General features: G+C 40.1%; 1 protein-coding gene across 1 annotated transcript in view; it reads left to right on the forward strand.

Moving 5' to 3' along the window:
• LOC144241682 (protein lifeguard 1-like) overlaps positions 1-14820 on the forward strand; it is a 43362-nt gene that overhangs the window by 6490 nt on the left and 22052 nt on the right. The window contains exon 5 of the mRNA XM_077776260.1: positions 1722-1990. Coding sequence (XP_077632386.1) covers positions 1722-1990 — 269 coding nt within the window. The remainder of the gene's footprint in view (positions 1-1721; positions 1991-14820) is intronic.

Below are 14820 nucleotides of genomic sequence, written 5' to 3' on the forward strand. Positions count from 1 at the left end.
AAGGTAGATCACTACCCCCCAACTCTCCATAATCCTTCTCTTTCAATTTTTTCCTTGATTATTCTCATATATTTACTCTTTCTTATGAACCCTAGAGTTAACATTTTCAAGTACTGCAAAAAAAATTCCCAATGAATTTTGTAAAACTTAGAGATTAATTTGAGGAGAAGGACATCTTTACAAAAGGGACTCTGTCTCTCCGAGATTATGGTGTTCTGTTCAGACCTTCAGTTTCTGCCATTCCCAGGTGGTCTACGGTTTGCGGAAGCCCTGGCCCTTGCAGCAGTCTCTTCAGACTGTGTTTGCAGGGCAGGAGGCCAGCAGCAGGGGCTTGTCTTTGCATCCTCCTGAGGTTAATGGTAGATGGCTTTTCTTTGCCATTTTTGGTTCATTTAGTACTGGTTTTCTAAGAAGTGTGTTCTGCTCCAAAGCACTGTGGCAGAGCCACCGTAATCTCTTTGCTTCTGCTTTTGCTTATTCTGGCTCTTTCTCCACACAAGTGCCTAGGGCAACCTTTCTAGTCAGATCCCCATGGTGCCCTGCTGGAGAACCTTCAGTAATTCTTCATTGTGTTAGTTATCTATGGCTGCTGTAACAAATTACTACAAGCATGATGCCTTAAAACAATACAAATTTATCATCTTATAGTCCTGCAGAGCAGAAGTCCAAAATCAGTCTTATTGGGCTAAAATCAAAGTGTCAGCATTCCTTTCTGGAGGTGCTAGGGGAGAATAAATGTATTCCTTGCCTTGTTCAACTTCCAGAGGCCTCCTGCATTCCTTGGCTCTTGGCTCCTCCCTCCATCTTCAAAGACAGCAACTCTATTACTGACTTCAGCTTCTGTGGTCACATCTCCTTCTGTGACTCTGATCCTCCAGCCTCCCTCTTAAAAGTATGATCCTGAGGATGCTTGTGATTCAACTGGGTCCACTCAGATAATCTGGAATCCTATCCCTACCTCAGAATCCTTAACTTCCTCACATCTACAGTGTTCCCTTTGCCATGTGACGCAGCATTCACAAGTCCCAGAGATTAGGATGTGCACCTCTTGGGGGGCAGGGCATTAATTCTGCCTATCACAGCCATTTCCTTCAGGACGAATTTGGCTTGCCAGCCCCTCATTGGCCTGCCGTAACTAGTCCTCTGTCTAACCTCATTCTGCTCTGGGACCTGTCTTCTCTGCTTCCTCCAGTTCTGGTCCAGGCTGGACTAGGTCCCTGTCTTTCCCCACCTCTTACTCCTACTCATCTTCCAGCCTTGGCTTAAACTTCACTTTATCTGGAAGCTTTTGACAACCTCTTATACTTCCTGCATATTCCTCCAGATTTCATTAGGGGTTCTCATATCCTCCACTGTTCCTGGCCCTGCTTATTTTGCCTTTTATATCATTGTGTGTTTGATTATCTTCTCTCCCAAAATGTAAGCACTTTGAGGGCAGAGGTGATGGGCAGCTGCATACTTGGTGCATAAGAAGGAGATTATTAACTCCTAGCTGAATGAATTTATAAACCTATAATTTCACAATAGAATGCAAGTTATTTTACCCTATAGGCTTCATCTTAAAAGTATTCATTATTCATCCAATAAATATTTGCTAAGTACTGACTTGGTAAGTACTAAGGAAGTTAAAATTAAGAAAAATTCACTTGAATGTTATGAGGATGCTAAGGTTGTAGTTGTTTATGAGCACAAGGACTTGAATAACAACTCTCCCACTCCAGGAAAATGGACTTGGAGATCAGTGAACCAATAGACTTCAGTTCTGGAGATCATCAGCATCTGGTTCGGAAAGCAGCAGATAGTAACGTCCAGACCAGGCCTAGTCACTCCACAAGTTTACCTTCATCTGAGCCACAAAGAACTCATGAAGAACCACATTCAAAGACTAGAGAGCGATTGGATTCCTATGTGGTACAGATTTCAGAAGACACCACCCCAGAGGTCAGCAGTTCTTTAGGCAATTTGTTCTCAGATTCATCTGTCCGCAGAGGTAAGAATAAAGAAATGAACTTTTTGGAAGAGAAAAGCAAGTGTTCTCTTAAAATGTTTCCACAGAGTGGACTGTTGGAAGACTTAACTTTGCCTTTACTTTTTCCTAGTCATGCTTTACTCTGAAGCATGATGTAGGGCCATGATGTAGATGGCCCCAGAGTTGTCCAGGGCACTCAAGAAGTTCATCACAGACATATTATGGGGAATAACTCGTGGTTCCCTTAGGAAATATGTGTTACTCATTGTCTGTGGAATGTTGTTACCTACATACAAGGTGATGTCATGATTAGTAAAGCATACTAATTCAATGCCCTAGACATTAATTTTATGTAGGAAATACATTCAGCTGTGAGTAACAGGAAACTAAAACACTATGGCTTAAATAAATGTCTCTTTCATGAAATGTGAAGTTTGAAGGTAGGCAGTTCAAGGCAAATGCTGCAGGTCCCAGTGATCACTCTGTCACCCTTAGACCTTCTTAGAGACGAGACAACTTAAAAGTGGACTGTGAGCTTTGGGTCCCATTGCTGTCTCCTTGTGGCCCTCACCCCCCATCTTGTGGCTGGAAATCTGCCTTTTGGAGCTCTAGCCTTCCAGGTAGGTAAAGGCAAGGGCAAAGAAAGGCCAAGGCTGATCTACAACCTTGACAACTGCAAGAGGTGCCATTTGTGGGTAGATGTCCTAAGAGTCAGACAAATCTGACCTCTTTTGAGAGGCTTTCCCAGAAAGCACACCCATGAATTTCCAATCTCATGTCATTGACCCTACCAAGATCACGTGGCCACCTCCATGTGTTCTTCAGTTGGGCCCACTGCCATCTTTAACAAGATTTGGAGTGGAGAGGGATGAAGCCAGGGAGAATGGATGTCACTGAACAACTAGCCACCTCTGTCACAGGTGCCAGTATTTCATCATCAGATGTTGTGTGAGAGGAACATTTTTGCATTTGGTTATTACAACAATCCTGTGAATGAAGTTATTGTAGTGTTACTTAACAGATGGGAAATCAAGTATAAGGGCTTATATTGAGAATACATGTAAAGCTCCCTCACTACCATTAGTTATTTGTGTCAGCCTCTCCTGGAGGGCAGAGGATGGGCCCTTTCCCACTTAAAAAAAAATTATATGGTATATAAAAAGGTGACAGCACTATGGAAACAAAGGAAAAGTATAGCAGGGTAATGGAATAAGAGTTATGGTAGGGGCGTCTGGGTGGCTTAGTTGGTTGAACATCCAACTTTGGTTCAGGTCATGATCTCATGGTTCGTGGGTTCAAGCCCTGCATCAGTCTCAGTGCTGACAGCTCAGNAAAATTTTTTTTAATGTTTGAAGTCATATGGTATTTATCTTTCTCTGACTAATCTCGCTTAGCATAATACCCTCTAGTTCATACACATAGTTGCAAATGTCAAGACTTCATTCTTTTTGACTGTCGAGTAATACTCCATTGTGTGTATATATATACATATATATATATATGTATGTATATATATACACACACATACACACCACATCTTCTTTATCCATTCATCCATTGATGGACATTTGGGCTCTTTCCATTCTTTGGCTATTGTTGATAGTGCTGCTATAAACATTGGGGTGCACGTGCACCTTCGATTCATCAGTTTTGTATCCCTTGGATAAATACCTAGTAGTGCAATTGCTGGGTCGTAGGGTAGTTCTATTTTTAATTTTTTGAGGAACCTCCATACTACCTTCCAGAGTGGCTGCACCAGTTTGCATTCCCACCAGCAGTGCAAGAAATCTTCTTTCTCTGCATCCTTGCCAATATCTGTTGTTGCCTGAGTTGTTAATGTTAGCCATCCTGACAGGTGTAAGGTGGTATTTCCTTGTGGTTTTGATTTGTATTTCCCTGATGATGAATGATGTTGGGCATTTTTTTCCTGTGTCGGTTAGCCATCTGGATGTCTTCTTTGGAAAAGTGTCTGTTCATGCCTTTTGTCCATTTCTTTACTAGATTATATGTTGAGATTGATAAGTTCTTTATCGATTTTGTATACTAACCCTTTATCTGATACATCATTTGCAAATATCTCCTCCCATTATGTCAGTTGCCTTTTAGTCTTGCTGATTGTTTCCTTCACTGTGCAGAAGCTTTTTATTTTGATGAGATCCCAATAGTTCATTTTTGCTTTTGTTTCCCTTGCCTCCAGAGACGTGTTGAATAAGAAGTTGCTTCAACCAAAGTCAAAGAGGTTTTTGCCTGCTTTCTCCTCAAGGATTTTGATGGCTTCCTGTCTTACATTTAGGTCTTTCATCCATTTTGAATTTATATTCATATATGGTATAAGAAATTGGTCCAGGTTCATTTTTCTGCATGTCACTGTTCAGTTTTTCCAGCCCCACTTGCTGAAGAGACTGTCTTTATTCCATTGAATATTCTTTCCTACTTTGTCGATGATGACTTGGCCATACATTTTTGGATCCATTGCTGGGTTCTCTTTGTTCTGAGTGTCTGTTCTTGTGCCAGCATCCTACTGTCTTGATGAGTATAGCTTTGTAATAATACAGCTTGAAGTCCAGGGTTGTGATTCCTCCTGCTTTGGTTTTCTTTTTCAAGATTGCTTTAGTTATTTGGGGTCTTTTCAGGTTCCATACAAATTTTACGATCTTTTGTTCTAGCTCTGTGAAGAATGCTGGTGTTATTTTGATAGGTATTGCATTGAATATATAGATTGGTTTGGATAGTTTTGACATTTTAACAATATTTGTTCTTCCTCTCCAGGAGCATGAAAATTTTTACATTTTTTTGTGTCTTCTTCAATTTCTTTCATAAGCTTTCTATAGATTTCATTGGATAGATTTTTCACCTCTTTGGTTAGATTTATTCCTAGTTATTTTATGGTTTTTTGTACAATTGTAAATGAGATCTATTCCTTGATTTCTCTTTCCATTGCTTAATTGTTGGTGTGTATGAATGCAACTGATTTCTGTGCATTGTTTTTATATCCTGTGACTTTGCTGAATTCACGGATCAGTTCTATCAGTTTTTTGGTGGAATCTTTTGAGTTTTCCATATAGAATATGCTGCCATCTGCGAAGAGTGAAAGTTTGACCTCCTCCTGGCTGATTTGGATGCCTTTTATTTCTTTGTGTTGTCTGATTGCTGAGGCTAAGACTTCCAATACTATGTTGAATAACAGTGGCGAGAGTGGACAGCCCTGTCTTGTTCCTGACCTGGGGAAAGCTCTCAGTTTTTACCCATTGAGGATGATATTAGCACTGGGTCTTTCATATATGGCTTTTATGATCTTGAGGTATGATCCTTCTGTCCCTACTTTCTTGAGGGTTTGTATCAAGAAAGATGTTGTATTTTGTCAAATGTTTTCTCTGTATCTGTGGAGAGGATCATGTGGTTCTTGTCCTTTTATTAATGTGATGAATCACACTGTTTGTTTTGTGGATATTGAACCAGCCCTGCATCCCAAATATAAAGCCCACTGCATCCCAGGTGAATAATTTTTTTAATGTATTGTTGGAGCCAGTTGGCTAATATCTTGTTGAGGATTTTTGCATCCATGTTCATCAGGGAAATTGGTCNTCTCAGTGCTGACAGCTCAGAGCCTGAAGCTTGCTTTGGATTCTGTGTCTCACTCTCTCTCTGCCCCTCCCCTGCTTGTGCTCTGTGTCTCTCACTCTCAAAAATAAAACATTAAAAAAAGAGTTATGGGGCTGGGGGCTATAATTTTTTAAAGCAGCTTTATACATATCATAAGATTTACCCCTTTTAAATGTACAATTCCATGATTTTTAGCGTATTTACAGAGTTGTGCAACCACAAAAAGAAACCCATACCCATTATCAGTCAGTACCCCCCATCCTGTCCTCATCCTGGCCTCTGACAACCAATAATTAGTGACAACCACTAATTTGTGGATTCTGGATGTTTCATATAAATGGGATTGTACATTATGTGATCTTCTGTGATTGCCTTCTTGCACTTGGCATAATGTGTTCAGAGTTCACCCACGTTGCAGTGCATATCAGTACTTCCTTCTCTATGGGTGTATAGTATTCCATCAGCTGGGTAGAACACATTGTGGTTATTTACCCTGCAGTTGATAGACACTTGGGTTGTTTCCACTTTTTGGTTATTATGATTAATGCTGTGATCAATATTCCTATTTGAGTGTTTGTGTAGACATAAATCTTCATTTCTTTTGGGTAGATACCTGGGACTTGCTAAGCTATGTGGTAAATCTATGTTTAACATTCTGGGGAACCGCCAAACTTTTCCAAAGTGACTGGACCATTTTACATTCCAACCATCAGTGTATGAGGGTTTCTGTTTCTCCAAGCCCTTGTCAGTGCTTCTTACTGCCTATCTTTAAAAAAAAATTCTTTATTTTGAGAGAGAGAGAGAGACAGAGAGAGAGAAAAAAAACCAATAGGGGATAGAGAATCCCAAGCAGGCTTCATGCTCACACCACAGAGCCCAACATGAGGCTCAAATTCGTGGACCTGAGTGTGAGATCGTGACCTGAGCTGAAATCAAGAGCTGGACGCTCAACCAACTGAGCCACCCAGGCGTCCCTCCATCCATTTTAAACTAATAATTAGTTTTTTGTATGTATTACCTGAGGAAGGGATCCAAATTCACCCTTTTGTGTGTATGTGTCCAGTTATCCCAGCACCATTTGTTGAAAAGACTATTCTTTCTTGCTTGAATTGCTCCAGCACATTTTGTTAAAAATCAGTTGACCATATAGGAGGATTAGGAGGAACTTGATGGAGGAACAAGGGGGAGAAGAANTTAAAAAAAAAAATCAGTTGACCATAAGCATAAGGGATTGTTTCTGGACTGTCAAGACTGTTCTGCTGATCTTACATCTAGTCTTAAAAGGCTGGGCCACGTTTAAACTTTATTCCCTGAGGGCCTGGGTGGCTCAGTAGATTTAAGTTCTGACTTTGGCTCAGGTAATAAGTAGTCTCACAGTTCATGAGTTCGAGCCCAGCGCCAGGCTCTGTGCTGCCGTTTGGAGCCTGCTTCATATTCAGTATCTCCCTCCTTCTCTGTCCCTCCCTTGCTCATACTCTGTCTCTCTCAAAAATAAAATAGTTAAAAAATAATAAAATTAATTAAAAAATATTCCCTCCCTGTCCCTGAGACATAGATGTGAAATAAGTGTTGACTAAATGAATACTTAAACGTTGGCAGCCCACATTTGGGCATATATGTTATGGTATTTTGACTAAGAGAGCTCAGTCCCATTTCTTTGTTGTCATCCTTCCTGTGTATAGAAACCATCCAGCAAAATGGCACAGCTGAAAATTCCATAAATCATTAAGCAGCATTCTCTGTTTTTTTTTCTCCTTTTACAATTGAGAGAAAGCTACAAAACGGTTCATTGTCATCTCCAGCACCATATTTAGAGGGCTCCAGAGAAAGCTGTGCAATAGGAAGTAAGCAAAAGGAGATGCCGACATGCTCTGCTTTGGCGTCCAGCTGGGGAACCCGTGGTTTTATAATTCCTCGGGGTACGTGGTGTCTGCTCAAGTAGAAGGGAAGATCGTTGCTGAAGGCAGGCAGCCTGGTGAGAAAAGTGGTGGGAAATCTCCACAAACTTTAGGGCAGCCCAAGCCCATCATCTCCAAGGGCTAACCACCCTTGCTATTCAAAGCTCAGATACCTCCCAGTGCTCTGTTCTGCATGCGTGGGGGAGCTGGAACCCTAATAATGGCCCGTGATGTTCAGAGACTTTCAGGTCACTTGTGCCCTAAGGACAGGGTATGCATTATAAGGAATTAAGTTCCTGAGTTTGTCTTTTAGTTTTGGGGACTTCTATGGATAGACCCTCAGATCTCCAATAAAACACCTCTAACAATCCGAATGGAGTATTTTCCACAAGTTCTGCAGAGCTGTGTTTTTTGGTTATCCATTTGCTGACTCTAAACTATCTCTCCTTTTCCCATCCTCAAAAAAATCAGAGGAAATATTCTTTTGTTAAGTATCAAAAAGAGGTAATTACATTTCTATTAAAAAATTTTTTAATGTATGTTTATTTTTGGGAGAGAAAGAGAGTGCAGGTAGGGGACAGGCAGAGAGAGAGGGAGACACAGAATCTGAAGCAGGCTCCAGACTCTGAGCTGTCACAGAGCCTGATGCGGGTCTCAAACTCACAAACCATAAGATCATGACCTGAGCCGAAGTAGACCACTTACCTGACTGAGCCGTGCAAGCACCTCTTCAATTCTATTTTTACTTAAATTTTTTTTTAAATTTACATCCATGTTAGTTAACATATAGTACAACAGTGATTTCAGGAGTAGATTCCTTAATTAGCCCATCCTCTCTCTCACAACCCCTCCAGTAACCCTCTATTTGTTCTCTATATTTAAGAGTCTCTGTTTTGTCCACCTCCCTGTTTTTATATTATTTTTGCTTCCCTTCCCTTATGTTCATCTGTTTTGTATCTAAAAGTCCTCATACGAGTGAAGTCATATGATATGTGTATGTGTGTGTATGTATGTGTATATATATATATATAATATATATATTTTTTAGTGTTTTTTATTTATTTCTGTGAGAGGGAGGGAGGGAGGGAGGACAGGGGAGGGTCAGAGAGAGGGGGACACAGAATCTGAAGCAGGCTCCAGGCTCTGAGCTAGCTGTNACCTTCGATTCATCAGTTTTGTATCCCTTGGATAAATACCTAGTAGTGCAATTGCTGGGTCGTAGGGTAGTTCTATTTTTAATTTTTTGAGGAACCTCCATACTACCTTCCAGAGTGGCTGCACCAGTTTGCATTCCCACCAGCAGTGCAAGAAATCTTCTTTCTCTGCATCCTTGCCAATATCTGTTGTTGCCTGAGTTGTTAATGTTAGCCATCCTGACAGGTGTAAGGTGGTATTTCCTTGTGGTTTTGATTTGTATTTCCCTGATGATGAATGATGTTGGGCATTTTTTTCCTGTGTCGGTTAGCCATCTGGATGTCTTCTTTGGAAAAGTGTCTGTTCATGCCTTTTGTCCATTTCTTTACTAGATTATATGTTGAGATTGATAAGTTCTTTATCGATTTTGTATACTAACCCTTTATCTGATACATCATTTGCAAATATCTCCTCCCATTATGTCAGTTGCCTTTTAGTCTTGCTGATTGTTTCCTTCACTGTGCAGAAGCTTTTTATTTTGATGAGATCCCAATAGTTCATTTTTGCTTTTGTTTCCCTTGCCTCCAGAGACGTGTTGAATAAGAAGTTGCTTCAACCAAAGTCAAAGAGGTTTTTGCCTGCTTTCTCCTCAAGGATTTTGATGGCTTCCTGTCTTACATTTAGGTCTTTCATCCATTTTGAATTTATATTCATATATGGTATAAGAAATTGGTCCAGGTTCATTTTTCTGCATGTCACTGTTCAGTTTTTCCAGCCCCACTTGCTGAAGAGACTGTCTTTATTCCATTGAATATTCTTTCCTACTTTGTCGATGATGACTTGGCCATACATTTTTGGATCCATTGCTGGGTTCTCTTTGTTCTGAGTGTCTGTTCTTGTGCCAGCATCCTACTGTCTTGATGAGTATAGCTTTGTAATAATACAGCTTGAAGTCCAGGGTTGTGATTCCTCCTGCTTTGGTTTTCTTTTTCAAGATTGCTTTAGTTATTTGGGGTCTTTTCAGGTTCCATACAAATTTTACGATCTTTTGTTCTAGCTCTGTGAAGAATGCTGGTGTTATTTTGATAGGTATTGCATTGAATATATAGATTGGTTTGGATAGTTTTGACATTTTAACAATATTTGTTCTTCCTCTCCAGGAGCATGAAAATTTTTACATTTTTTTGTGTCTTCTTCAATTTCTTTCATAAGCTTTCTATAGATTTCATTGGATAGATTTTTCACCTCTTTGGTTAGATTTATTCCTAGTTATTTTATGGTTTTTTGTACAATTGTAAATGAGATCTATTCCTTGATTTCTCTTTCCATTGCTTAATTGTTGGTGTGTATGAATGCAACTGATTTCTGTGCATTGTTTTTATATCCTGTGACTTTGCTGAATTCACGGATCAGTTCTATCAGTTTTTTGGTGGAATCTTTTGAGTTTTCCATATAGAATATGCTGCCATCTGCGAAGAGTGAAAGTTTGACCTCCTCCTGGCTGATTTGGATGCCTTTTATTTCTTTGTGTTGTCTGATTGCTGAGGCTAAGACTTCCAATACTATGTTGAATAACAGTAGCGAGAGTGGACATCCCTGTCTTGTTCCTGACCTGGGGAGAGCTCTCAGTTTTTACCCATTGAGGATGATATTAGCACTGGGTCTTTCATATATGGCTTTTATGATCTTGAGGTATGATCCTTCTGTCCCTACTTTCTTGAGGGTTTGTATCAAGAAAGATGTTGTATTTTGTCAAATGTTTTCTCTGTATCTGTGGAGAGGATCATGTGGTTCTTGTCCTTTTATTAATGTGATGAATCACACTGTTTGTTTTGTGGATATTGAACCAGCCCTGCATCCCAAATATAAAGCCCACTGCATCCCAGGTGAATAATTTTTTTAATGTATTGTTGGAGCCAGTTGGCTAATATCTTGTTGAGGATTTTTGCATCCATGTTCATCAGGGAAATTGGTCTATAGTTCTCCTTTTTAGTGGGATACTTTGGTTTTCGAATTAGGGTAAAGCTGGCTTCATAGAAAGAGTTTGGAACTTTTCCTTCCATTTCTTTTTTCTTTCTTTCTTTCTTCCTTTTTTTTTTTGAACAGCTTTAGGAGAATAGGTGTTAACTCATCCTTAAATGTTTGGTAGAATTCCCCTGGAAAGCCGTCAGACCCTGAAGTCTTGTTTTTTGGGACATTTTTGATTACTAATTCAATTTCTTAACTGGTTATGGGTCTGTTCAAATTTTCTATTTCTTCCTGTTTCAGTTTTGGTAGTTTATATGTTTCTAGGAATTTGTCCATTTCTTCCAGATTGCCCATTTTATTGGCAATATAATTGCTCATAATATTCTGTTACTATTCCTGCTGTGTTGGTTGTGATCTCTCCTCTTTCATTCTTGATTTTATTTATTTGGGGCCTTTCCTTTTTCTTTTTGATCAAACTGGATAGGGGTTTATCAATATTGTTAATTCTTCAAAGAACCAGCTTCTGGTTCATTGATCTGTTCTACTGGTTTTTTTTTGGTTTCGATAGCATTGATTTCTACTCTGATCTTTATTATTTCCTGTTGTCTGCTGGTTTTGAGTTTTATTTGCTGTTCTTTTTCCAGATCTTTAAGGTACAAGGTTAAGTTGTGTATCTGAGACCTCTCTTCCTTCTTTAGGAAGGCCTGGATTGCTATGTCCTTTCCTCTTATGACCGCCTTTTCTGTGTCCCAGAGGTTCTGGGCTGTGATGTTATCAAAAGTACAGGCTTCCATGTACTTTTTAATTTCCTCTTTAACTTCTCGGTTAGTCCATTCATTCTTTAGTAGGATGTTCTTTAGTCTCCCAAGTATTTGTTACCTTTTCAATTTTTTTCTTGTGGCTGATTTCAAGTTCCATTGAGTTGTGACCTAAAAATATGCATGGTATGATCTTGATATTTTTATACTTGTTAAGGGCCGAGTTGTGTCCCAGTATGTGATCTATTCTGGAGAACATTCCATGTGCACTGGAGAAAGATGTATATTCTGCTGCTTTAGGATGAAATGTTCTAAATATATGTATTCATATATGTTCTGAAGTCCATCTGGTCCAGTGTTTCATTCAAAGCTATTGTTTGCTTATTGATTTTCTGTTTAGATGATCTGTCCATTGTTGTAAGTGGAGTGTCGAAGTCCCCTACTACTATGGTATTATTATCAATGAATTTCTTTATGTTTGTGAATCATTGATTTATATATTTGTTTGCTTCATGTTTGGAGCATAAATGTTTGCAATTGTTAGGTCTTCTTGGTGGATAGACCCCTTAATTTTAATATAATGTCCTTCTTCATCTCTTGTTAGTCTTTATACTAAAGTCTATATTGTCTAAGTATGGCTACTCTGGCTTTCTTTTGTCGACCATTAGCATGATAGATGGTTCTCCATCCCCTTACTTTCTTTTCTTTTTTTTTTTTTTAAATGTTTTATTTATTTCTAGGTGAGAGAGACAGCATGAGCAGGGAAGGGTCAGAGAGAGAGGGAGACACAGACCTTGAAACAGGCTCCAGGCCCTGAGCTGGCAGTCAGCACATAGCCCGATGTGGGGCTCGAACCCACAAACTGTGAGATCATGACCTAAGCGAAAGTCAGACGCTTAACTGACTAAGCCACCCAGGCACCCCCATCCCCTTACTTTCAATCTGAAGGTGTCTTTAGGTCTAAAGTAGGTCTCTTGTAAACAGCATATAGATGGATCTTGTTTTCTTATTCATTCTGTTACCCTGTGTCTTTTGATTGGAGCTTTTAGTCCACTGACGTGTAGAGTGAGTACTGAAAGATATGAGTTTATTGCCATTATGTTTCTTGTAGAGTTGGAGTTTCTGGTGGTGATCCCTGGTCCTTTCTAGTCTTTGTTGCTTTTGTTCCCCGCCCCCCCCTTCTTTTCTTCCCTCAGAGAATCCTCCTTAAAATTTCTTGCAGGGCTGGTTTAGTGGTCACGAACTCCTTGAATTTTTGTTTGTCTGGGAAACTTTTAGTCTCTCCTTCTATTTTGGGTAAAGAATTCTGGGCTGCATATTTTTCCGATTCAGCACACTGAATATATACTGCCTCTCCTTTCTGGCCTGCCAAATTTTTGTGGATAAGTCTGCTGCGAACTGATCTGTCTTCCCTTGTACATTAAGGACTTTTTTTCCCTTGTTGTTTTCATGATTCTTTCCTTGCCTGAGTATTTTGTGATTTTGATGATGATACGCTTTGTTGATGGTCGGGTTTTATTGAATGTAATGGGAGTCCTCTGTGTTTCCTGGATTTTGATGTCCATATCTTTCCCAGGTTAGGAAAGTTTTCTGCTATGATTTGCTCATATAATCCTATGTTTTTCTCTCTCTCTTCATCTTCTGGGACCCTATGATTCTGATGTTGCTCCTTTTTAATGAGACACTGATTTTTTCTAATTCTTAAATCGTGCTCTTTTGCCTTAGTCTCCCTCTTTTTTTCTGCTTCATTATTCTCCATGAGTTTGTCCTCTAGATCACTGATTTGCTGCCCTGCCATATCCATCCTTGCCGCCGTGGCATCTATTCAAAATTGTAGCTCAGTTCTAGCATTTTTTCTTTTATCCTGACTAGCTTTTACTTCTCTTATCTCCACAGAAAGGGTTTCTAATCTATTTTCAACCCCAGCTAGTATTCTTATTATAGTGATTCTAAATTCTGGTTCAGACATCTTGCTTGTATCTGTGTTGATTAAGTCCCTGGCTGTCATTTCTCCCTACTCTTTCTTTTGGGGTGAATTCCTTCGTTTTGTCTATTTGAAGGAAGAAAAGGAATTAAATAAAAAAAAATTAAAATTAATAAAGTAAACACACACACACACACACACACACACAATTAAACAAATGATGTTAGATCCAAGTGTGCTTTGGTCTGGTTGTTGAAAGGAGCTTGATAGATTAGAGGAAAAATGGTTGGAGGGAGGAAAACATTTGAAAATTTCAAAAAATGAACACAATGAAATAGAATAAAATGAAATGATGGAAGTAAAATAGAATTTGAAAAATGTACAAAAAACCAAAAAGTATAGTAGAGGAAATTAAAGAAAAATATTTTAATAAAAATTCAAAATAAAATTTTTTTCTATTTTTGTATTCAAGAAAAAAGAAAGATGAAAAAGAAAGAAAATTGAATAGATGGACCGGCGAACAGACTGAAATACGATTGAAATTACATCATTTTCCCCTAGAAGTCAAAGTATGAAGCACCTTATAGTACATAAACTAGGCAGGCAGAGAAACTTGCGGTGTTCCTAAGGAGTGAGGTTGGCCTAGTGGGGCGGGGCTTAGTGTATCTGCTCCTTCTCCACTAAGTGGCGCTGCTTAGCTTACTGGGTTGGATTGTTGTGGAGCTTGTTGGTGTGTGTGTGTGCATGCACTGGAGGGGTGAAAATGGCATCACTTAGCCATCCCATCTCTAGTATCGGAATTCTTTTCTTCCTGATAAGCAATCGTGCACGCGTCCTTTGTCTCTGGCTTCTGTCCACTCCCTGCTTTCACACTGTTTGTGATCAAGCCGTCAGGTTGCCAGACGTCACCTCCTTCCTGAGTTTTATTTCAGATGCAGCTATTTTTCCTGACCCCTTACTCTGAGGGACTGTGGCTTTGACCTGCTCAGATCTTCTTCAGGCGGGTCTCACCGAGCAATAGCTGGGTGCTGGCCACACCCAGGAATGTTTGCGGGACCTTGCTTGTGCCGATGCCCAGAGACTGTGGCTAGGTGCCAGCCCACCCCAGAAAAAGTTAACATGATTGCGTAGCAGCAGTGTTTCAGGGATTATGGAAAATCACAACACACATCAGGCACCAGGCTTTACCCTTAACCCCTTGTTCCAGCACCAGTGAACGTGGTTGTTCTCTGGAGTCCGCTGGGGCCTTTGCCTGTGTAGGGGTCCACAGCCTCTACCAAATATTCTCCCCACAGGGGAACTGTTCTCTATGTGGCCTGCGAACCCCCAGACCCACTCTGCTCCTTGGAATTCACCCTTCCCACCAGAGTGCTGCCATGTGTTGAGCTGCCAAGTTTCAAACTCTGTGCTCCCCTTATTTATAGAGTCTTAATGGAGTTTAAACTCTCTCCTTTCTCCCTTTTTAGTTCAGTCCCTGTGGCCTTTTCTACTTTTCCACTTTCTCTCCAGCTGCTTTGGCGGGGGGGGGGGGGGGGGGGGGGGGGGGGGGGGGGGGGGGGGGGGGGG

The sequence above is a fragment of the Crocuta crocuta genome, unplaced genomic scaffold (assembly GCF_008692635.1).
Source record: "Crocuta crocuta isolate KB4526 unplaced genomic scaffold, BGI_CrCroc_1.0 scaffold37, whole genome shotgun sequence".
Lineage (NCBI taxonomy): Eukaryota > Metazoa > Chordata > Mammalia > Carnivora > Hyaenidae > Crocuta > Crocuta crocuta.